The sequence below is a fragment of the Mytilus galloprovincialis genome, chromosome 14 (assembly GCF_965363235.1).
Source record: "Mytilus galloprovincialis chromosome 14, xbMytGall1.hap1.1, whole genome shotgun sequence".
Classification (NCBI taxonomy): domain Eukaryota; kingdom Metazoa; phylum Mollusca; class Bivalvia; order Mytilida; family Mytilidae; genus Mytilus; species Mytilus galloprovincialis.
Window position 1 is genome coordinate 69,188,155 of NC_134851.1, and position 25,114 is coordinate 69,213,268.

Genomic DNA, 25,114 nt, shown 5'->3' on the forward strand with positions numbered 1-25,114 from the left:
AATGGCAAATTCACATAATTTCAATTTAAGTTTATTCATTGGTGTCAAATCAATACAAACTGAACTGTAAACAAAACATTAAGCTAAGGCTTCCTAATTCACGTACAAAACAATGCAAAAATTTCACAATGTTTTATTATAGGATAAATTACTCCATGTACAAAGTGTTACAAGTGCATATCAATACATTTACAAATCAATAAACATATGGCAACCACTTTACCGATATATAACGTTCATGGATCGACCCCGCCCACCCGATCTCCCGTGGACAGCAGTGGGCGTGGATTCCACGCTATACCGTGGACCGGTCGGTGGGCGTGGACCACAGATGTCCACCCAATGCACACGACATACCGTGGACAAGTGGACACGTGGGCGGGCGTGGACCGAAATGTCCACCCAATGCACACGCCCACCGTGGGCGCGTGGAAATGACAAAGTCCACGTGGGCTGTAGTGTACATGTGATTGCAAACAGTCTAAGTTCATCATTCTGTAACCTTTTGGACTGAGGTCTTTAACTTTGAGTATCCTCATTCTGAAGTTATCACCATAGGAAAATGCGGTATAAATAGAGGTGTTTGACATATGTTTTTTCAAAGTAGTGCCATAAAAATTATGTATTTTCTTTATCTTTATCTTCAAAATGTCTTTTTTGATGTTTCTAGATTTTTTTTTAATTCTGTAAATAGGTCTCCCTAAATGCCTCCCTCTCCTTACTCTGCTATGCCTACCCAGACTTCTACCAAACACTCTGTTCTTTTTACTTTTACTGCCCATAATAAATTCTTCTTTGATATTGTCAACACATGTAGTGGCTTCCTTTTGTCAACCTTGCTTTCCATACACGTTTTTTAACATTTTTAAATATAACTTTATTTTCACTTACCTTGGTTGCAATGTGTTTCTTACCCATATTTTTACCATTCATATTTCCATGATTTAAATAATTATTTAATTTAAAAGTAATACAAACTCACCAAAATGACACACGTGTAAACATGTCTGTTTGGTCTACATTGTATTTATTTTCCCGTTAAGGACTTAACTGTGATATCTGATGATTGTTTTTTAGATATATATATGTACTAAACAAGTATTTCAATATATAGGATCAATTCCTTACCAATCAAAGTTCACCGATTAGACAATAAACTGACATTTTCTCAATGTTTACTTCACTTGATCAAAAGATCAACCGTAGTTCTTCAAACCGGAAGTGATTTCTCTCATATAGTTATTTCTTTCGCATCAAAATTCAATGATTAAATCGATTGATTAATGTCCAAAAACTTAATTCACCTGAAATGTATAATAAAAAATATCAGTACACTCATTCAATTTTGAAAAAATGCTATTTTTGTTATATTCGAAAGTGCGGTGTGATATCAGATCATGAAATTCTACTTTCGTTTTCAGAAGAATCACAGAACACCCAATTCAACAGTTTATTTTATTGTGTAAATGGTAAAAAATGTTTTTAAATTACAGCTAAATATTCTCATACACATATGAATTTGCAAGTCATAAAGTGTCAAGGGAGATCAAGCAAATTAAACAGTTGTAAATAGTAAAAATTCAATCATACAACAACATTGTAAAAATGGCGGCTATCCAACAGCGTGGGACACTCTGTTATTCTTAACCTAATAGAAAGACAGATGACTTTTAGCAAGTTTTAGGTATAGCTCGACCTGCATTGAAACATAAAGAATACTCGGTGCCAATTTTGGGTGATATAACATTGATTTAAGAATGTTCTATTTTTTGAAAAAATGTGTGTTGTGAAGATGCATTTTCAACTTTTAACATTGGAATAGTGTATTTAATTTTAAGGTTTGATACAAACTCTGCATGGTCCCACAAATAATGGTAAAAATTTTATAATTTGACCAAATTTCACCCCTCAGTAATTTGTTTAAGGTACAAAACATGTACATTTGGTAATTGCACCACCAGATTGAAATTTTGACTTTAGCGGAACCTTAACTGATTTAGTATTTAAAAAAGACCCGATTCAAGCTCAAATTTGAAAAATCTTACCAAATATGCCGTAAAATGTCACTTTTCAGATGGCTTTTGTCAAAAATGGAAGTGGCCGCATCCGTGTTCAACCTTAACCTTTACATATCTTATGTATTATCATCAAATACAACTTACATTTTAATATCAAGGATGAACACGAATGCGGCCACTTTCGTTTTACACGGAAACCGTCTAAAATTTAACTAAAATGCTAGAATTGTGAAGATTTCAGTAATTTAGCATGACTTAATGGTGCTAGTTCCCGATATATGTGCATTATATTATCAAAACCAGCCCATATTTATGTAGCAGACGCATTCTACTGTCCAATAAATAACTAATAGTTTACATTTTAACAACTTTGTAAAACTGCTATATTTTGGGGCCAAAAAGGGGTCTTACTGAACCTACTCCTTTAATATACAGGGCTGCATTTAACAAAAATGCCTATGTTGACTGTGAAAGAAAAACAACATTTAAATGTGCATTCTGTTTTAACCAATGTTGATATAAACTTTATGAACTATTCATGTCACAAAACAAAATTTCTTTGTCGCACTTTCTATCTCTAAGAATGTAAATAAACATGCCGATATGAAACCCTTTTTATCGAAATTGTTATAATGAAAGTCAAATCTGGATAATAGCAAAGTCCAAAGAACGCGAAATAAAGCTGAAATTAAACATGCATAAAGGTTACAATTTCCAGTATATAAAGGACAAAGAGTTCGAAGATGCGAAGAATGATTTGAAGGCTTCAAATACAATATTATAGAATTAAATCACTCTGTGGTTAACCACAAATTGTGTCCAAGAAACATTCTGTGGTATCGTAATGACCTTGCGGTTTTCCTAAAATGGACAAATGTGAGAAAGGGAACATGTAAAGATGATACGATGTTTTGACGTTCTTATAAGGTATAAAGATGAATAATCCTCCTAGATGAGGAACACATATCAAACAGATTTAGAATATAATTCAACGAACTAAATAAATTAAAGAAAGAGGTAGCAGAGTGATTATGTCAGAAGAGAAAAACTTACATCAAGACACAGATAAACGATTTACGATGTTATCTGGAAGAACTGTTTTTATTATAACAAAAATTCAAATCACAGTATATAAATAGAACAGATTGTTACCCCGAGAAAACATTGTCAACTGAGGCGAAGCCAATGTTAACAATGTCTTTTCGAGGGGTAGAAATCTTCTCTATAAGCCTCTCAAATATGTGTTATTTAATTCATTATACTGAATGTTCTGTTATTACTGTCTATCAAATATCAAATTCAAAGTAATGAACTATGTGAGGAGCCTGTATTTTAGTTATTGTCGTTTGTTGATGTATTACATGTTGTTTTTTTTTTATTGTTTTTTAAAATTTGTTTTGTATATAAACCAGGCCGTTAGTTTTCTTGTTTGAATATTTTTAAATTCGTCATTTCGGGGCCTGTTATAGCTGACTATGCGGAATGGGTTTAGCTAACTGTTGAAGGCATAACGGTGACCTATAATTAATAATTTCTGTGTTAGTTGGTCTCTTGTGGAGATTTGTCTCCTGGGCAATCATACCACATCTTCTTTTTTCTATGTCGTCTTGTACATGACAATCATCCGTATTTATTAAAGCGCAAACTTGGTCAAGCGTCTGCGTGAAGAGTAAAAGAGTATTTGCCAGGGATGATAATTGTCTCCCTCGTATAAACAAATTAAAATCTGGCATTTTGACATGAAGTATCATAATATGATATATCATATATCTTAACACAAGTGATAATTTATAAACTTAGCATATTTTTGCTTATATATCAATACACCAATGATAATACATAAACAAATATAATACATCACTCGTATTTGTAATGTTCATTCCTTGTTTAGGTCTGAATTTTGCCATTAAAAAAATAGTTTTCACAATTCTGTTTGCAAATATTTCGAGGATATAAAACTTTATATTATGCAAGATCAAAAATCGAAGGATTTCCATTGAGAAAAAAGTTTTTGAAGCTATTGAATAATCAAGTTCATAAAGGTATAATTATATTTACCTTTAATAAAACTAAAAAAAAAATCAATTGCAACATAAATAAGTGATTGGAATTGGAAAAACATACCCGAATCGTCTATTTTCAGGTCTGAAATAATGTCTTCTCAGAATGTCTTTCATTTTTCAGAGCTTAGATTGCTTGATATCTTCCATTATATTTTAACAATAATTTTTCCTTCGGTTCATCAGTTGATAAGATGCCGTTTTTATAAGCCTGTCAGTATTAGATTATACACACAATCTGAATTAGGAATCTAGTAACGGCAACACTTACAAAGAAAGAGATGTTTACCATGTCTATTCACTTGGTAGAACTGTATTTTGCGTTAATGCGACCTCGATTTTAATTTTATTACTCTCTATTGACGCCAAGGAAAACAAACTTTGTTTTATACCTAAATCTTAACATTCGATGTTTTCATCACTTAGTTTTATTTTATTTTTTTAGTAAATGTATCTTTACTACAAAAGTAAAATTGTCTATAATGAAACCGGGGTTTTTTATTTAAAAAAGTAAAGCTTATGTGTTGCAAATTGATCGCGTTATTATTTCTTCAATCACTTGTTGTTGGTATAAATAATGTAATTTGCAGTCGATTCCTCCAATATGATTTAGAAATTCTTTAAATGAGATGGACTTGTCTGATAACATCAACTTGCTACTTATAAATCCGTATTCATATGCTTTATTTCGAGTGATCTATTTGATTGAAGGATAAAGTCAGATTTCAGTTGCATATCGAAGCGGAGGCTCTTTTGCTAAACATTATCTAAAATATTCTAAGGGAAAAAATATATAATAAATATATAAAAAAAAGATCTTTTGATATTTGATATTTTATTTTATATTTTCAGCCGTTCCAAAGATAAGATAATAATGTTTATTACTGCAAGTGTTATTCTTTTCGGGTTGAAATATGGTGTAACAGTCATTTGGAACCACTTGTTTTCAAGTAAGTTTTTGACTTTTTTACTAACAACCTGTAATCTATGATTCTGTTTTAAAAAAAGCTAACTATACTCAAGACGCTAAGTCTGTTATGCATGATTTTTTAAAATATTTTATGTACACTGTCATAGTCAGGAACCTGATCGTCTGTGGTGATGAAGTTTATAAGTGTTCTCGTTTTATTTTCTATATTAGACTTTAGTTTTTCCTGTTTGAATGGTTTTACGCTAGTTTTTTTGGGACCCTTTATAGATTGCTGTTCAGTATGAGCCAAGGCTCCGTGTTGAAGACAGTACCTTGACCTATAATGGTTTAATTTTACAAATCGTGACTTTATTGGAGAGTTGTCTCATCAGAAACAATACGTTATTTGACATCGATTACTTCGTCGTCTTCCTCCCATTATTCTTTTCACTCTTTTTAATTAAATATTTAAATATATAAATTGCAAAAGCAAAGGTTAGAATTTTCTATATATATTTACTGATGTATAACAGACTGAGGTTGTTCTTTTATTATTTTTTGTTTGTTTTGTATTAAATTTTTATCACTGACGCACGTCGTCCCCGAGAAAATTTTGTTTAAAAGTAGTACAACGTATAGCAACGCAGGATAATTTGTGGGAAAACGGGCAATTATACCACTATTAAAGTAATTTCGTTAAGAGATAGATTTGTAAAATGGTTACCGGAAAGCACCACAAGCAAAATAGAATAGAAAAATTATTTTGAAAAAATACGGATATTAAAGCAAAGTAACATAAAAGCAAACTTGAACTTCTAAGGAAGAAAAATAAGAAGTTAGCGTTATCCTTTATCTCCTTTTTCCGCTATATAGATGATGTTCTTTCACTTAATAATTCAAAATGTGGTGACTATGTTGAACGCATCTATCCCATTGAAAAAGAGAAAAAGGATATAACAGATACAGTTAAGTCGGCCTCATATCTTGACTTACATCTAGACAATGAGGGTCGATTGAAAACAAAACTTTACGACAAAAGAGATGATTTCAGATTTCAAATTGTGAACTTTCCATTTCTAAGTAGCAACATTCCAGCAGTACCTGCATACGGGGTATATATTTCCCAGTAGATACGATATTCCTGTGCTTTTATTTCCTATCATGATTTTCTCGATAGAGGGTTGTTGCTCACAAGGAAGCTATTAAATCAAGAGTTCCAAATGGTGAAGTTGAAATCATCACTTCGTTAATTGTACGGACTCCATTACGAGTTGGTTGACCGTTATGGAATAACCGTTTCACAAATGATATCGGATATGTTCCTTACGTGGTAACTACAATCCCCTTTCCTTTCATGAATGTGACCTACCGAATAAGACTATATACCGATCAACAAGACGGGTGCCACATATGGAGCAGGATCTGCTTACCCTTCAGGAGCACCTGGGATCATCCCTAGTTTTTGGTGGGGTTCGTGTTGTTTAATCTTAAGTTTTCTATGTTGTGTCATGTGTACTATTGTTTGTCTATTTGTCTTTTTAATTTTTAGCCATTTCGTTGTCAGTTTATTTTCGATTTATGAGTTTGACTGTCCTTTTGATATCTTTCGTTCCTCTCTTGAAAACTCAGAAAAGAATGGTTTGTTGGCATGAAAAGAAAAAATAGAAGAATAAATGAACTGGGCTATTTCGACGAACAACTATCCCTGTGTTCTTGGTGTAAACAGTGTAAAGTTAAGTGGACTCGCTTTGAATAAATCCAATATGATTTCGGAAGCTTGTTAAAAATGAAATGCAAGCAATGTAATCGTATAAGCACAGTCTACATAAGAATTTGACATCGGAATAAGGAAAAAGTTAACAAGGCTTTAAACAATGAAATGCAAACTAGGTTAGGACAAAATAAAAGAAAATCATTCATCCCGTTTCAAGGTTTTTTTTTTAATCCCATTCTGAAATAAATTATTTTCTCTAAATATACATCTAAAGAACCATATAGCACCAAAATAAATGAATGATGTGTGCTTAAGTGAAGGTGAATACAGAAAAGCGCTTCAAACACATTCAAAGTATAAAGAGTTTTTTTCTTCAACCTTTATTATTCCATATGATTTACGCTTGGGTCATCCGGGATGGTTGTGTTTTTGATGTTTTAAGTTGGACAACATGTACAAGTTGTAATAAAGAAACGGCACCATTTCACATAATGGGAAGACAAATGACGATAAACAAAAAAAATATTTTGGGAAGGGGCATATTACTTATTAAATAGATGCCATAGAAAGTCATATGTTGTGTGAATGTAACTATTGTAGCCGTTGTCCTATCAAGATATTTTTCATTTGCCCTGAAATGCCGCAGGGTTTACATTTTACCCCGAATGTTTTACTTAAAAAGACGGTGCATATATATGACTATGTATTCATGCACTGCAGACACTTTTAATGTCGACGTACTAGCAATAGCTGCAAATGGAGGCAATACAATTCTTCTAGGTATTAACGTGGTCACGTACAGTGTTAAAAATTAATTCTCGAGACTTATTTTATTTCTGGTATGTAATCTATACTCTGATATTTTTTTCTTTCAGGAAGTTTAATCAATTCACGACATTTCGGTGTTCAATGTGAAGAAGTAATGACATGCGAAATAGATACACAATGTAAACTGATAGATATAAACGGTAAGTTGATTCATCTTCAAAACAAATGCATTGTGAAGGTTTATTCGTATTAAATCACCAAATGTTTCCATTTTTAGTACGAGGTTTATACAGTAAATACTTATATATATTTTAGTACTAATCACATATAGTAAAAAAAAAACAGCAATAAAAGTACTGAACGCATGTTAGCATGGATTGAAAATGCAAAAAATACAAAATTACTACTAAGTGACAATACTCAATGTGAAAACATCAAAACACATAAAGAACAAAAACGTTTAGACGAAATCTGCCTTATGGCAATAAATATATCTGGACATTCAGTGTAATAAGATCGTCAAATTATAGAAATCCAATGAAATTCTCCATAATAGACCAAATGGCACAGAAAGTACCAACTATATGTCTACGTACAACCTTCATCAATGAGCTAAATTCATACTGCCCGGTCAGCTATAATTCACACAAAAATACTGACGGCCTGATTTATGTGAATAAATATTGAACGAAAAATAAATATGATATAAAAAAAACAACGACAACAACTTAATTACAGTCTCATGACTTTGGACAGAAACATGCATAACGTGACGGGGTTTAAATAGTTTGTTGGCACCAAATCCTCTTTTTCAGATGTTTGGCTTTCTTAACTTTGTTTTATTCGAGCGTCATTGATGAATCTTTTGTAGACGAAACGCGCGTCTGGCGCAAATACATAATGTCCATCCTGGTATCTATGATGGGTATATCTATTAACAACATATATAAAATGTGAAACAAAAATAATCCGAATATTATGGATAAGTGTGCTGATTGTATGTTTCAACTAACAAGAAAAATGTTTTGGAAACCAGAAAATCATATGCTATGTGAATATACCTTTTGTATCCTTTTGCCTATGATTATTATGGTTTTGGTCGTGGGTAGATTTGCTCTGCCTTGATAATACACAACACGATTCTATTATAAAAAAAGACCGACAAGCCCTGAATGAATTAATGTTTCGTGAGATTTTCCTATGTATAAGCTTAGTTTCTTTATTCAAAATAGTTAACGATATATGAACATCTGTTATTTATTGTTATTTCGTATGCACATATCTTAAGCTCATTTATACATATTGAATGATTTTTTTTATTTTTAGAAAAAACACCTAATACTTATGAAATAGATACAAATGTTAGGACAGATGGAAACGTAACAGTTGAAGACATTAATTTTATGAATGGCAGAAACGGCAAACGAGATGTCAAAATTCAATATCAGTTTGGAAACAAAAATAAATGCGATATGGATACGCAATGTGAACTAATATCTATAAAACGTGAGCAGCTTCATCAATATACATTATGAAAGCCATTTCTGGAAGAATAATCAAAGGCTTATATTTGTAGCTTGCTTTTTGTTTTATCTGTTTATGAGCATGACTCCGAGGTCTATCAATTAGTGAGGAAGTCTATTTTGGACACCCTTATCCATAATAATCGGGTTAATTTGTTTTCAAAGTAGTCATTAAATTTGTGTAAATGCTGTTTATTTCAAGCTCAAAATTGCAATAATAAGAAAAGAAGTTAAGGCAGAAAAAATTCAATTCTATTATTTATTTGTGTCTGCATAAAAGTTCTAGCATTTGTATGAATTTTGAAAGAGATACTGCTCAATAAGGATTTTATCATTTGTTTTTACTTCAATTTAGCAAGAATTTAACAAGACGGTAAATATGATATGTGTTTAACACTAATTTTAAATTTTAATCCTGGTATTTATGATGAGTTTATTTGCAACCACTAGTTCGCTGCCACTGCTGGTGGAGATTTATTTCCCTGAGGGTATCAGCAGCCCAGTAGTCAGCACTTCTGTGTTATCATTGATATGTCCTTAATTATAAATTAACTGTTAAAAAAACTTTGAATTTTTGAAATACTAAGGCTTTTCGGTTCTCAATGCTCTTCAACTTCGTCCTTTATTTGGCCTTTTAACATATTTTGATTCGAGCGTCACTGATGAGTCTTTTGTAGACGAAACACGCGTCTGGCGTATATATAAAATTTTAATCCTGGTATCTATGATGAGTTTATTTGCAACCACTGGGTCAATGCAACTGCTGGTGGAGATTTTTTCCCCGAGGGTATCACCAGCCCAGTAATCAGCACTAATAAGTTGACTTGAGTTATCATTGATATGTTCATAATTATAAATTTACTGTTAACAAAACTTTGAATTTTTGAAATACTAAGGCTTTTCTACCTCAGGAATAGATTACCTTAGATGTATTTGGCAAAACTTTTAGGAAATTTCGGTCCTCAATGTTCTTCAACTTCGTACTTTATTTGGCCTTTTAACGTTTTTTTATTCGAGCGATGCAACTGCTGGTGGAGATTTATTAAATAATAAAAAATAAATTTACTGAATAAATTGTTACTAAACAAAACAAAATTAGAAACCACAAAACAGAAAACTCACAACCATGTTAACACTCATCTGCGTCCAAAACTAAAGCATCGTCTCGGTGTGTTGCTTATTTGAATAGTTTAGATATATGATTTGGTTATTAAAAACATTTCTAAACTTTCATTAAATATTTCATTTTTGACACCTAGAAGTTTAAAAGAATGCAATAAATGTAAAACAATTTGTTTCGTCAAGAGATTGGCAACGCAATATCACAAAAACACTGGAAAATAACAGTAAAGTGTCTTCGTCGTTATTTGACTGGATGTTTCACGAATGTAATTTATTATTAAAGGTCCATCGGTCACTGTTCTGTCTGTTTATTTTGTTGATTAATCAATATTATAATTTTTTATTAGGTTGCCTTACCACAATGGAACAAAAATACAGAAGACGAGATATCGAGACGCAATGCATGCATGCATGTGATATGTCCCATATGGGTACACAATGTACATATTTTAGAGGTCAAGTATCCTGTTTTATCAAATGCTTAATATTTTTATGCCATTTGCAACAATTTTATTAATGAGAACGTATTAGTTTCTTATTGTTATAATAAAACGAGACGTGGCAATATTGGAAAAACATTTCGGATTTGTACCTCTTGCCTTCGTAAAAATGCTAATTGAATTGAATATTGTTGGACTTTTGAGTAAAGTTTTAGAGAGATTTTACTGTTGGAGTACTTCATTCTTCATTTTCAAATGTAACAGGAATATGTTTCAACTTTTTCGAGAGCATATATGTTAAACAACTACTTTGCCATTTCGATATATAGAAGAAGTTATGTTGTTGACCAATCACTGCCATATTTAAGTTCGTGCTAGTACACCAGTTAACACACTTCCGTTTTTTTGCCTCACAGTTAGACCTTAAATATATTTAGCATGTTTTGTCATCATAGAGTTATATCTAATCAAACTCATCAAAGATACTAGTTTAATAGTTGTGAACGCTTGACATTTTTTGTCGTCCACATTAAACTCGTCGGTTGTGCTACGACAAAACAAATTATTGTCAATATTAAGGAATTTTATGTATGTCATACAAGTGAGAGGTTTAGCTAGCTATAAAACCCGACTTAATTCACCATTTACTACATAAGGAATTGCCTGTACTATGTCCGGAATATAAAAGTTGTTTTCTATTCGTAGATGTGTTTGAGCTTTTGATTTTGACATTTGACAAAAGAATGTTCCGGTTTTAATTTCAAGCAACAAATACAAAAGAAAGTAAAATAACTATCCTCACTAAGGCGGTATTACGAATTTCACAAAACATTCTGTCGTAAAAACCATTCTTGTGGATATTGCTGGTTAAAGCGCACCATCATTTTCAAATGAACTAATTGTGAACCAATAGTCTTGGAACAACAAACAATTTTATTCCGTGAATATCTGATTTAGTTTATATCATGTGTATATTGCCACAGCCTGCTGAAACGTCTCAAAGGAAAATAATAATTTTCATATGCACTCCCAAACCAGCATTTATAAATTTTATCTTTGTGAAGAACAGTGTTAACCTTATTCTACCAACACTAAGGTTTGACAGAGTGTATAATACACGAGCAGCTGATATAACAACAATATAAAAAATCTAGGAGAACAGCCTTAGTATCAATGATTCTTTTGTACAAAATTGAGATTAAAGACCCTTATATATTTGTTTATTGATGTTTCCTCTTATATAATCCCGAATATAAAGTAAATCGGACTTTATTTTGCAGAAAGAACAACTAATACTCAAACTGCTGGTCCTATCATGAAAACTAAAGGAAAGAATACTCAGTTTCCTGAAACTAGGTCACAACTTGTACAGTGTGAAATCATATCTACAGAACGTAAGCAGCTTGTTGAGACATATATTCTAAAAGTCCTTTTCACAACATCATTAAATTCAATTTGAGTTATTCAGATTTTTTTTTAATATTCTAAAATGTCAGATCGTATTTTCCTTTTTCACTTTCCTCTAAATATGCCACAAACAGACGACACTATGTTTAATCATAACTTTTCATTCAAAGAAAGGCAAATAAAATATGAGCATATGTAGTGATCATCATCATTTCCCACCTTGAAGCCTCCAATAAATAAATAAATGAGAGCTGAATTGAACTAAGTTGGAATGTTTAACCGAGATACGTTATATGTGCGTCTTCGCAATGAGGTTTATCGATAGTTGTTGGATACTCATATGAGAAACAGTTGTGCACCTTCAAATGTATACTTTTTCTTTATTGTACCGTCACAGGTTATGGCAAAAATCTATAAAATACAAAACGTTATCACACATACCCTAGACAAAATAAGTCTTTTATATTCGTTCCCTTATTGGTTCTAATGGAACGTTGATGATTAAACCCGCCGTAGTTTCCATTACATTATTTAAATAAACGTAATTCTTTTTGTTTAAATGAAAACATAGCAATTCAGTGATGTTGTTTTTTACCAATTAACCAATTGTTGAAAAATTAACCTAATTTTTTTATAAATACATTTTTTTCGAAATTTGGGTTTACAATGATGTTTTATGACTTCACTGATTAATATCAATTCCATCTAATATTATTATTTATTTCTATAAACTTAATCGTAATTAGTATTCATTTTATCTGTGTTATACAAACATTGGTTATTGGTTAAATATAGTAAATATCAGTCCAAATTATAATTAATAGAAATATAAATACCATTTACCATGTTATCCTGATGATATAGTTTTCTATAAAAAGTTCTTATTTTCGCGGAAAGTTTATTTCCTGATTATCCCTTCCTAACCCATGTCGCGATTTTCAGATTACCTTTATGCAATTGAATAAGAAAGATACAAGTTTCACGTTTTCGCATCGATTAATATTCACGTTATGTTTTACTTGCGAAAATTTCGAAAGTAAATCGCATTCGAATATTAGTTGGTTTATACATGTTATAATTCTGATTTTCTGTATTTAAATGTATCAGTGTAACAAGTGAAACTCTAAAATAAAATGTGCCACCTTCGTCCGCTTGTGTTTTTTAGACGGTGGTGTTTCTTTGATCCCCTCAAAGTGTACTTAAATGTCCATCCCGTTCTCTGAAATTATTCGTTTTCCCTGTTTAAAGAAAAATAGGGCCATTGATTGCTTTTTGAACTGTTTAGATGTTGTCATTCCAAGGCTTTCCTTATTAAGCCAAACCATAGCCAGTAGCTATCCACATCTCTTTTCGGATTTTAAAAGACATCTGTCCTATTGGCAACATCGTTTTTTCTGTTATATCTAACTTTTATGAGCTAAGTTAAGACTTGTTATTTTTAAATTCCAGTCCCCTTAAAGGCTTTCCATTTTTGTAAAATTCGTTGTGTATTTGTCCTTTTTAAGCTCACCTAGCCAGAAAGAGCTAAGTGAGCTTTTCTCATCACTATGTGTCCGTCATTTGTTTTCTTTTAACAAAATCTAAATTACGACTTCTCCTCTGAAACTACTTTGCCAAATTAAACATAACTTGGTGTTAAGCCTCTTTAGGGTATCGAATTTAAACGATGCATCCTATGACCACGGTTATCACCAAAGATGGACACCATGGCTTAAAATAGAACATAGGGGTAAAATGCAGATTGTCTATATATCTGAAACTAAAGCATTCAGAACAAATCTGATGGGGTAAAAATGATCACAAGACTGATATCTTTCAACCCTGAAATTTTCAGACACATCAAACAATCCCTTGTTTGGTTGCTGCCCCTGAATTGGTACATTGAAGGAAGTTTTGCAGTTTTTAATGATTATCTGAAATATTATACTAGATAGAGATAAACTGTAAACAGCAAAATTGTTCAAATAAGTAAGCTCTACAAATAAGTCGAATGATCATAAATGTCAATAGACCCCCTCCGGAGTTTATGCCCTTTAAAGTAAATTTTCACAATATTTCGTAAATTTCAGTAATTTGTTTACAAAAATATTTTCCTCTGAAACTTCTGGGCCAAGTTCATTGTAGATAGAGATAATTGTGAACAGCAAGAATGTTCAGTAAAGTAAGATCTACAAACATGTCAAAATCATCAAAACAGAGAATTGTGTCATGAATTCCATTCTTGTCTGTACATGCTAGTATGTGTGCCCTTTGTTTAATATACACATAGACCAAGGTAAGCGACACATACTCTTTAGAGCCTCTAGTTTATTATATGTAGTATCATTTTTTCTTTGACGTTTATCTAACATGTTAGAACATTCATAATTCATAAACATCGTCTTATAAACAAAGTTCTTGGATCAAATATTTATCGCAGTCGGTACAACACAAATTTATGTTGTCGCCATCCTTTCAAAAAGAGGTGGCGATGATTTGTGTTTTATTATCGACGGATTTGCATGAGTGTTTAAATGAGTTCTGTTCTTGTTGATCTACTGTCCAAGTTTTGAATCTCTAGTGTAGTTTAAACATATTTCATGTATTTATTTATAGTGGATTGGGAAACAAGTTTTACAACTTATGCTAATCCTTTCCACTTTGCGGGTGCGAGTGCTGCCTTGTAACAGCATTAGCCTGCTCATTTTCGAAGTCTACAGGGGCGTCTTTTACATCCAAGAGATATGTCCCTCTCTTAACACGGGTCAACCATTTATCGTCCCTTTCTGACGGACTATCATCGTTTCATAAAGACCATACTCGTAAATGGTGTCAAGGGAGAGCCGAAAATTCAGTCCCTGAAATTTTTATCCTGTAATGGAAATCGAACCAGGAACATTTGTGGTAGTAGTCCTATGCACTAACCATTACACCACGGCTTTTGAATCTCTGTCTCAGATAGTAAGCTGTTATAATGATTAGTTCTTGGTTGACTGATTTGCGTATGAGTTAGTTATGGCCATTGTTGGTACCGTTAATTTGATCATAAATGCATGGTCTTTTAAAAAAAAAATGATGTTGTTCAAGATCTGTATCTTTGATAGTTTCGGTGAAGCTAATTCACACAATTTTAAGTTTGAAGACGATATAAAACCTGTGTTGTATTCGTAACATGTCTCTATGGTTTAAAACTTTTTTTGACATTTGCATGATTTGATATCTTTATTTTTTTGTAATAATATGCGTGGTTTAATTTACTTACATCCTACAACTTCTTCTATTATTTTTTTCTGTTGATTGTTATAGTGTTTTATAATCAGTACTTATAAGTCAGATAAGTTTTCCTTGTGAAAATTACATGTTTTCAGAAAAAGAAAATTCGATCAGTTAAAAACAATTTTTTTTTCTCATGGTAATCCATATAGCTAGGTGGTGAATTTGTGTTCCTTTTTCTAAAATGAGTTATCACAGATAGCATCAAAATTTACCTTATGATAGATTAAATATTTTCTTATTGATTCGAGTCAATTTTTGTTTTTTTAGCTAGACCTCAACACTTGTTTGACAGTTGTTTAAAGTTGACAATATGCATTCGTAGAATATAATTAATTCTTATTACGTTTTGTATTTACAATTGCAAAGACAGCATCTATATTTTGTTCTATCATAGGTGAAGAGGATCAACCTTGCTGCAACCCAGAACTCACGATAAAAGGACAGGAGCAAAGATATATAAGGCAGTTGTTATCAACAAAATTGAACTCAATGAATATTGTAATTGATCAAGACATGATTAATGATTTTGTCAAACAGAGTGTTCCAAGAGAAAACCAAACCAATCCATATACACTTGATCAAAGGTTTACGACAAGCTTGAATAAGATGGTAAAGGAGGGATATCTCCCAAACAAAATAGACGCCCCAACAAAGTTAAATTTGAACAAGAAACGAGGTGAGGTACGATTTGATAGAGATCTCAATCAGAAGTATCATAGAATACAAAATAAACTTTTACAATTATTGATTGACGAAAATATTCTAAAATTACCAAAGAACACACATTTGGACGAAGGTAGTATTAAAAAAGGCAGCAAAAGTACACCAGACTGTCCAAGTATACCAACTGGCAAGTTCTGTGACACTGTAGACGACTGCACCAAGATTTGCTTCAACAATCATTTTCGCAACACCAATGCCCTTAATCAATGTTCATCTGTTTTTAATTTGCGATTGTTAGGGGATATGTGTAAGGAAAATGATTTATTCAAAAAAACGGATTTTCACACCTGGAAAAGTCATATGCATGTGCTTGCATCTTTTGGGGCTTTATGCTGTGTCTTAAAACATTGTAATAATTAATTTTCAACGCGCACGATGTAAAAATAAAACTTTTTTTTATTTTTATTAGTTTACTTTGTCAAAAAGGTCTAGAAGGTAAAATAGCAAAAATACAGAACTGCAATGAAAAACTAGAACCAGAGTTATAAAATGGTAAAATGAAAAGCTCAACTACATCAAATAAATAAAAATACAACTGTCGTTTTCCCTGCTTGGTACAGACATTTCCTAATGTAGAAACAGTGGATTAAATGTGGTTTTATATAAACCTCACACTTATTTGATAGTTTCGTAGCATTTCACTATATAGACAACAATGTGTGAAACAAAACAAACAGACGTAATAAAATAAATAACACAATCGTGAACCTAAATTTCTGTTTGGTATTTAAGGTAATTGTAATATAAAAGTGCATCATTGTTCAAAAAAAATTAACATCGATTCTTCATGAAACTTCTATTTCTTGTTAAAGAAATAATGTCTCTCTCTTTTATCCCTTTTTTCTTCCGATATACAATATCACGATATGCTGATTAGAAGTTAACAACTTTCTGTTTCATTCTGATGTGCTGTTTTTGAGATCAGACCTTCGAGGCTAACGTCGACATGTAAATGTGAAACCGTCCCTTTCAAAAGAAGTTAAAAGAAATGAACCATTATTATTTGTTTTTGTGGCTTGTTTGAAAATAGGTTTTAAGTCTTAAGCTATATACTTTTTTGTTAATCCCGTATTAAATTCGCTATTGAAAACAAATTACACTGGTTTAAATTGTTTGGTCATTAGCTATCATATTCAAGATATGCTTGTTCGCATTTCATTGATACCTTAGGTAACAAACCTCACTCAGACTTTTTAGAGTGGAAGCAATTTGAAACTTTATACTTAAATCATTTTCTTCAAACAATTCTCATTTTTTCCTATTTTTAAAGTTCCTTTTGTTAATAACTTAAACATGATGAACTTTGTTTTCTTATACAATTGTTCGAAACAACTTGGATGAGCAGGAATAACAGTGCCATCTCAGTATAGCTCATATCACGGATGTAGCATCTCGGTATAGCTCATATCAAGTATGCAGCATCTCAAAATAGTTCATATCAAGTATGCAGCATCTCAGTATAGCTCATATCAAGTATAAAGCATCTCAGTATGGCTCATATCACGTATGTAGCATCTCAGTATATCTCATATCAAGTATGCAGCATCTCAGTATAGCTCCTATCACGTATGTAAAATCTCAGTTGAGCTCATATCAAGTATTTAGTATCTCAGTATAGCTCATATCACGTATGTAGCATCTCAGTATAGCTCATATCAAGTATGCAGCATCAAAGTATAGCTCATATCACGTATGTAGCATCTCAGTATAGCTCATATCAAGTATGCAGCATCAAAGTATAGCTCATATCACGTATGTAGCATCTCAGTATAGCTCATATCAAGTATGCAGCATCAAAGTATAGCTCATATCAAGTATGTAGCATCTCAGTATAGCTCATATTAAGTATGCAGCATCTCAGTATAGCTCATATCAAGTATGCAGCATCTCAGTAAAGCTCATATCAAGTATGCAGCATCTCAGCTTAGCTCATACCACGTATGTAGCATCTCAGTATAGCTCATATCAAGTATTTAGTATCTCAGTATAGCTCATATCACGTATGTAGCATCTCAGTATAGCTCATATCAAGTATGCAGCATCAAAGTATAGCTCATATCAAGTATGAAGCATCTAAGCATAGCTCATATCACGTATGTAGCATCTTAGTATAGCTCATATCAAGTATGTAGCATCTCAGTATAGCTCAAATTAAGTATGCAGCATCTCAGTATATCTCATATCAAGTATGCAGCATTTCAATATGGCTAATATCAAGTATGTAGCATCTCAGTATGTCTCGTATCAAGTATGCAGCATCTCAGTATATCTTATATCAAATATGCAACATCTCAGTATATCTCACATCAAGTATGCAGCATCTCAGTTTAGCTCATATCATGTATGTAGCATCTCAGTATAGCTCATATCAAGTATGCAGCATCTCTGTTTAGCTCATATCAAGTATGTAGCATCTCAGTATAGCTCATATCACGTATGTAACATCTCAGTATAGCTCATATCACGTATGTAGCATCTCAGTATAGCTCATATCAAGTATGCAGCATCTCAGTATATCTTATATCAAGTCTGCAGCATCTCAGTTAAGCTCATATCAAGTATGCAGCATCTCAGCATAGCTCATATCATGTATGTAGCATCTCAGTATAGCTCATATCAAGTATAAAGCATCTCAGTATGCTCATATCAAGTATGTAGCATCTCAGTATATCTCATACAAAGTATGCAGTATCTCAATATGGCTCATATCAAGTATGTAGCATCTCAGTATATCTCATATCAAGTATGCAGCATCTCAGTAAAACTTATATCAAGTATGCAGCATCTCAGTATAGCTCATATCAAGTATGCAGCATCTCTGTTTAGCTCATATCAAGTATGTAGCATCTCAGTATAGCTCATCTCACGTATGTAGCATCTCAGTATAGCTCATATCACGTATGTAGCATCTCAGTATAGCTCATATCAAGTATGTAGCATCTCAGTTTAGCTCATATCAAGTATGCAGTATCTAAATATGGCTCATATCAAGTATGAAGCATCTCAGTATATCTCATATCAAGTATGCAGCATCTCAGTATATCTCACATCAAGTATGCAGCATCCCAGTTAAGCTCATAATCAAGTATGCAGCATCTCAGTATATCTCACATCAAGTATGCAGCATCTCAGTTTAGCTCATAATCAAGTACGCAGCATCTCAGTATAGCTCATATCAATTATGCAGCATCTCAGCATAGCTCATACCAACTATGTAGCATCTCAGTATAGATCATATCAAGTATGCAACATCTTAGTATGGCTCATATCACGTATATAGCATCTCAGTATAGCTCATATCAAGTATAAAGCATCTCAGTATAGCTCATATCAAGTATCAAGCATCTCAGTATAGCTCATATCAAGTATAAAGCATCTCAGTATAGCTCATATCAAGTATGCAGCATCTCAGTATAGCTCATATCAAGTGTGCAGCATCTCAGTATAGCTCATATCAAGTATGCAGCATCTCAATATGGCTCATATTAAGTATATAGCATCTCAGTATAGCTTACATCAAGTATGCAGTATCTCAGTTTAGCTCATATCACGTATCAAGCATCTCAGTATAGCTCATATTAAGTATGCAGCATCTCAGTACGGCTCATATCAAGTATGCAGCATCTCAGTATAGCTCATATCAAGTATGCAGTATCTCAGTATAGCTCATATCAGGTATGCAGCATCTCAGTATAGCTCATATCTAGTATGTAGCATCTCAGTATAGCTCATATCAAGTATGTAGCGTCTCAGTATAACTCATATCAAGTATGCAGCATCTCAGCATAGCTCATATCAAGTATGCAGCATCTCAGCATAGCTCATATCAAGTATGCAGCATCTCAGCATAGCTCATATCACGTGTGTAGCATCTCAGTATAGCTCATATCACGTATGTAGCATCTCAGTTTAGCTCTTAATCAAGTATGTAGCATCTCAGTATAGCTAATATGAAGTATACAGCATCTCAATATAGCTCATATCAAGTATGCAGCATCTCAGCATAGCTCATATCAAGTATGAAGTGTCTAAGTATAGTTCATATCAAGTATGCACAATCTCAGTATAGCTCATAATCAAGTATGCAGCATCTCAGTATAGCTCATATCAAGTATGCAGCATCTCAGCATAGCTCATATCAAGTATGAAGTGTCTAAGTATAGTTCATATCAAGTATGCACAATCTCAGTATAGCTCATAATCAAGTATGCAGCATCTCAGTATAGCTCATATCAAGTATGCAGCATCTCAGCATAGTTCATATCACGTATGTAGCATCTCAGTATAGCTTATATCACGTATCTAGCATCTCAGTATAGCTCATATCAAGTATAAAGCATCTCGGAATAACTCATATCACGTATGCAGCATCTCAGTATAGCTCATATCAAGTATGCAGCATCTCAGTATAGCTCATATCAAGTATGTAGCATCTCAGCATAGCTCATATCACGTATTTAACATCTCTGTATAGCTCATATAAAAAATTCAGCATCTCAGTATAGCTTATATCAAGTATGCAGAATCTCAGTATAGCTCACATCAAGTATGCAGCATCTCAGCATAGCTCATATCAAGTATGCAGCATCTCAGTATAGCTCATATCAAGTATAAAGCATCTCAGTTTAGCTCATATCAAGTATGTATCATCTCAGTTTAGCTCATTTCAAGTGTGCAGCATCTCAAGTTATCTCATATCAAGTATGTAACATCTCAGTTTAGCTCATATCAAGTATGTAGCATCTCAGTATAGCTCATATCAAGTATGAAGCATCTCAATTAAGCTCATAACCAAGTATGCAGCATCTCAGTATGGCTCATATCAAGTATGTAGCATCTCAGTATATCTCATATCAAGTATGCAGCATCTCAATATGGCTCATATCAAGTATGTAGCATCTCAGTATATCTCATATCAAGTATGCAGCATCTCAGTATAGCTCATATCACGTATGTAGCATCTCAGTTAGGTCATATCAAGTATGTAGCATCTCAGTATATCTTATATCAAGTATGCAGCATTTCAGTATAGCTCATATCAAGTATGTAGCATCTTAGTATAGCTCATATCAAGTATGCAGCATCTCAATATGGCTCATATCAAGTATGTAGCATCTCAGTATATCTCATATCAAGTATGCAGCATCTCAATATGGCTCATATCAAGTATGTAGCATCTCAGTATATCTCATATCAAGTATGCAGCATCTCAGTATAGCTCATATCACGTATGTAGCATCTCAGTTAGGTCATATCAAGTATGTAGCATCTCAGTATATCTTATATCAAGTATGCAGCATTTCAGTATAGCTCATATCAAGTATGTAGCATCTTAGTATAGCTCATTTCAAGTGTGCAGCATCTCAAGTTATCTCATATCAAGTATGTAACATCTCAGTTTAGCTCATATCAAGTATGTAGCATCTCAGTATATCTCATATCAAGTATGTAGCATCTCAGCATAGCTCATATCAAGTATGTAACATCTCAGTTTAGCTCATATCAAGTATGTAGCATCTCAGTATATCTCATATCAAGTATGTAGCATCTCAGCATAGCTCATATCACGTATATAGCATCTCAGTATAGCTCATATCACGTATCTAGCATCTCAGTATAGCTCATATCAAGTATGCAGCATCTCAGCATAGCTCATATCACGTATGTAGCATCTCAGTAAAGCTCATATCAAGTATAAAGCATCTCAGTATGGCTCATATCAAGTATGTAGCATCTCAGTATATCTCATATCAAGTATGCAGCATCTCAATATGGCTCATATCAAGTATGTAGCATCTCAGTATATCTCATATCAAGTATGCAGCATCTCAGTATATCTTATATCAAGTATGCAGCATTTCAGTATAGCTCATATCAAGTATGTAGCATCTCAGTATAGCTCATATCAAGTATGCAGCATCTCAGTATAGCTCATATCACGTATGTAGCATCTCAGTTAGGTCATATCAAGTATGTAGCATCTCAGTATATCTTATATCAAGTATGCAGCATTTCAGTATAGCTCATATCAAGTATGTAGCATCTTAGTATAGCTCATATCAAGTATGCAGCATCTCAATTCAGCGCATAATAAAGTATGCAGCATCTCAGTATAGCTCATATCAAGTATGCAGCATCTCAGTATAGCTCATATCAAGTATAAAGCATCTCAGTATGGCTCATATCAAGTATGTAGCATCTCAAATCAAGTATGCAGCATCTCAATATGGCTCATATCAAGTATGTAGCATCTCAGTATATCTCATATCAAGTATGCAGCATCTCAGTTTATCTTATATCAAGTATGCAGCATTTCAGTATAGCTAATATCAAGTATGTAGCATCTCAGTATAGCTCATATCAAGTATGCAGCATCTCAGTATAGCTCATGTCAAGTATGCAGCATCTCTGTTTAGCTCATATCAAGTATGCAGCATCTCAGTATAGCTCATATCACGTATGTAACATCTCAGTTATTTCATATCAAGTATGTAGCATCTCTGTTTAGCTCATATCAAGTATACAGCATCTCAGTATAGCTCATATCACGTATGTAGCATCTCAGTATAGCTCATATCAAGTATGCAGCATCTCAGTATAGCTCATATCATGTATGGAGCATCTCAGTATAGCTCATATCAAGTATGCAACATCTCAGTATAGCTATATGAAGCATTTAGCATCTCAGTATAGCTCATAATCAAGTATGCAGCATCTCAGCATAGCTCATATCACGTATGTAGCATTTCAGTTTAGCTCATAATCAAGAATGCAGCATCTCAGTATATCTCATATCAAGTATGCAGCATCTCAGCATAGCTCATATCAAGTATGCAACATCTCAGTTTAGCTCATAATCAAGTATGTATCATCTCAGGATAGCTCATATCAAGTATGCAGCATCTCAATATTCTAAATTCTAAATCAAACTATAACAAGATTACATCAACTCTTTGAAAACAAATTAACGGTATAACAAGAATTTTGCACTGAATCTTCTTTTTGTGGGACATGCAGTTGTGTATCTGCTTTTTCATCTTTCGGTCCAATGTTTTCTGTGTATGTTGGGGGAGGGTAACCCACAACAATATATCACTCATTGTGTGTGTGAATCTTCTTTTTTTTTCAATTATATATTTAATTGCACTCTATTGCTGTTAACAGTATTCCTGATATCCAGGGAGAATATTTAATAAAAGTAAATTGATGTTACATTACAATATTACAATATTATAAATGATTTCATGTTTACCGGAGAATTTCACTTCCATCCGATAGTGGTTTTTAATATTACATAAATGTGAATTGTGTTTGCCATCATCCTCTTTGTGATTTGGATAAATTTAATTCATAATACTTAGACAGTTTGTCTTATTTGAAAGGTAAGTTGACCATAATTTACGTGATGTTCTAATCATAAGCGAAGTTTTCAAACTTATTTGATAATTGAGGTATTTTAGACTTAGATCATGTATAAACTATTCAGGTAAACATGATTATACACAACATCACAGTGTACAACACAAAGTTGTCAAAAATAAAATAAAAGTAAAAGTAAAAGAAAAAGACAAATAAGTGTGTATTATTCAATATTGAATAATATGTTATTTTTTGAAATATGTGTTAGATGTTAGAGTACATTATAGTCACCTGACATGCTCAAGTCATGTGACTTAATACTTGGGTCATATGACCTCAGGGATATTTATTATTATTTATGTAGTTTAGGGTTTTTATAATCAATTTACTGTTTTTTCTTTTAAGTTCATTATTGACTCCAACTATATATTTTATTTCTGCATTGAATATTTTAAAGATATCTATTTTTGATCTCTTTGAGTTAGAGATGTAATATAATTTGTAGATAGAAAAAAATATTACAGTCAAAAGGAAGTTAATTCATAGTAAGATTCATCATTTATTTTATATCCTACCTTAAGATTTTCCATATTAAAAATGCTTTCATTGAAACCTATAAACTTAAGAAGGTTCAATATTTCTGATTTAAATCACTGTTGTAATTGCAAGAAAAATAAAAATGTTCATAATCTTCTTGTATACTGCAATGATTACACTTATTATCTGTGCGTATTTTCCATTTTATTAATAGATCATTGCATGGAAGTATATAGTGAATTAATTTCCATCTAAACATGTTCAGTTTATTGTCAGGTAATTAGTGAAAAATAAAGTTTAAGCAGTTTTCTAGTTTGAAGTAAAGGTTTTTGGCAAACCATTTTTCCCATATTATAACTCCTATTGGTTTGTCTGGTTTGTTTTCATTTATAATAATGTTATAAATTTGTTTTGTACTCATTTTAGAAATGATTTCTTTGTTAAGTATGATTTTGAGACTATTTATAGTTTTATGAATATTAACTTTAGTTTTAATTGAATTATCTTGTTTTATTGTGTTAAGCCATTGATTTGGTATTGCTCTTTTAATGCAATATATCGGCGTGATCCAATCTTGTTTATTTTTTAGTTTAGAAAGTATATATGTTTCTGAAATTTGACCTCTATCATCTATGATATCATTTATGAAAAACAAATTGCTTTTTACCCACTCTTCAAAAAATAAACATTTTCCATTTATTCTGATAAAATTATTTCCCCATATAAATTGTTTTCTTATTTGTAGAAAGTCATGTGGGTATAATGACCCACCTCATTTAACACTAATCCAAGTTTTAATTAATTCTTGGTAAAATTCTGGTACACTTTTGAAAATTGTTTTATCTAGATCATTTATATTTTTTAGATTCATTAGAAATATGATCAAGTTATTACCAAGTTTATTTAAATAAAATCTTGGTATAACTGTCCAATTGTCAATTTCGGTATTAAATAATTTTGTTATCCAGCCTATGTGTATGGATTTTATAAAAATATCAATGTCTTTCATTTTAAGTCCCATTTTTTTGTACTCTGTTGTAAGAGTTGATCTTTTAGTTTTATGTCTTTTACCGTTCCATATCAAATTGTATATGAGGGATTTAAATTTTTGTAGCGAGTCTTTTGGTATTACAGTATTTGATGCTATATATGTTAAGTTTGGTAGAATTTAGTTACCACTATTCTTCCTGATATACTTTGTTTTCTTTTCTTCCAATTTGCTATTATTTTTTCACATTTCAATATTTGTTTTTCAATATTAAGATTTTCGAAACCCAG

General features: G+C 32.2%; 1 protein-coding gene across 1 annotated transcript; it reads left to right on the top strand.

Annotated features, from left to right (window-relative positions):
• Positions 1 to 1,401: 1,401 nt before the first annotated feature.
• Positions 1,402 to 16,347, top strand: LOC143058709 (uncharacterized). Its single transcript, XM_076232167.1, has 7 exons — positions 1,402 to 1,469; positions 4,931 to 5,028; positions 7,578 to 7,670; positions 8,797 to 8,976; positions 10,463 to 10,570; positions 11,836 to 11,949; positions 15,612 to 16,347. Exons 2-7 carry the CDS (start codon positions 4,953 to 4,955, stop codon positions 16,298 to 16,300), a joined length of 1,260 nt encoding a protein of 419 aa, XP_076088282.1. The 5' UTR covers positions 1,402 to 1,469; positions 4,931 to 4,952; the 3' UTR covers positions 16,301 to 16,347.
• The last annotated feature ends 8,767 nt before the right edge of the window (positions 16,348 to 25,114 follow it).

What these genes read in the sequence shown, in the direction of transcription:
- LOC143058709 (XM_076232167.1), top strand. Translation starts at nt 4,953, where the DNA reads ATGTTTATTACTGCAAGTGTTATTCTTTTCGGGTTGAAATATGGTGTA. An exon ending in TGAACTAATATCTATAAAAC is followed by an intron (nt 8,977 to 10,462) that starts GTGAGCAGCTTC and finishes ATTTTTTATTAG; the next exon opens with GTTGCCTTACCACAATGGAA. An exon ending in TGAAATCATATCTACAGAAC is followed by an intron (nt 11,950 to 15,611) that starts GTAAGCAGCTTG and finishes GTTCTATCATAG; the next exon opens with GTGAAGAGGATCAACCTTGC.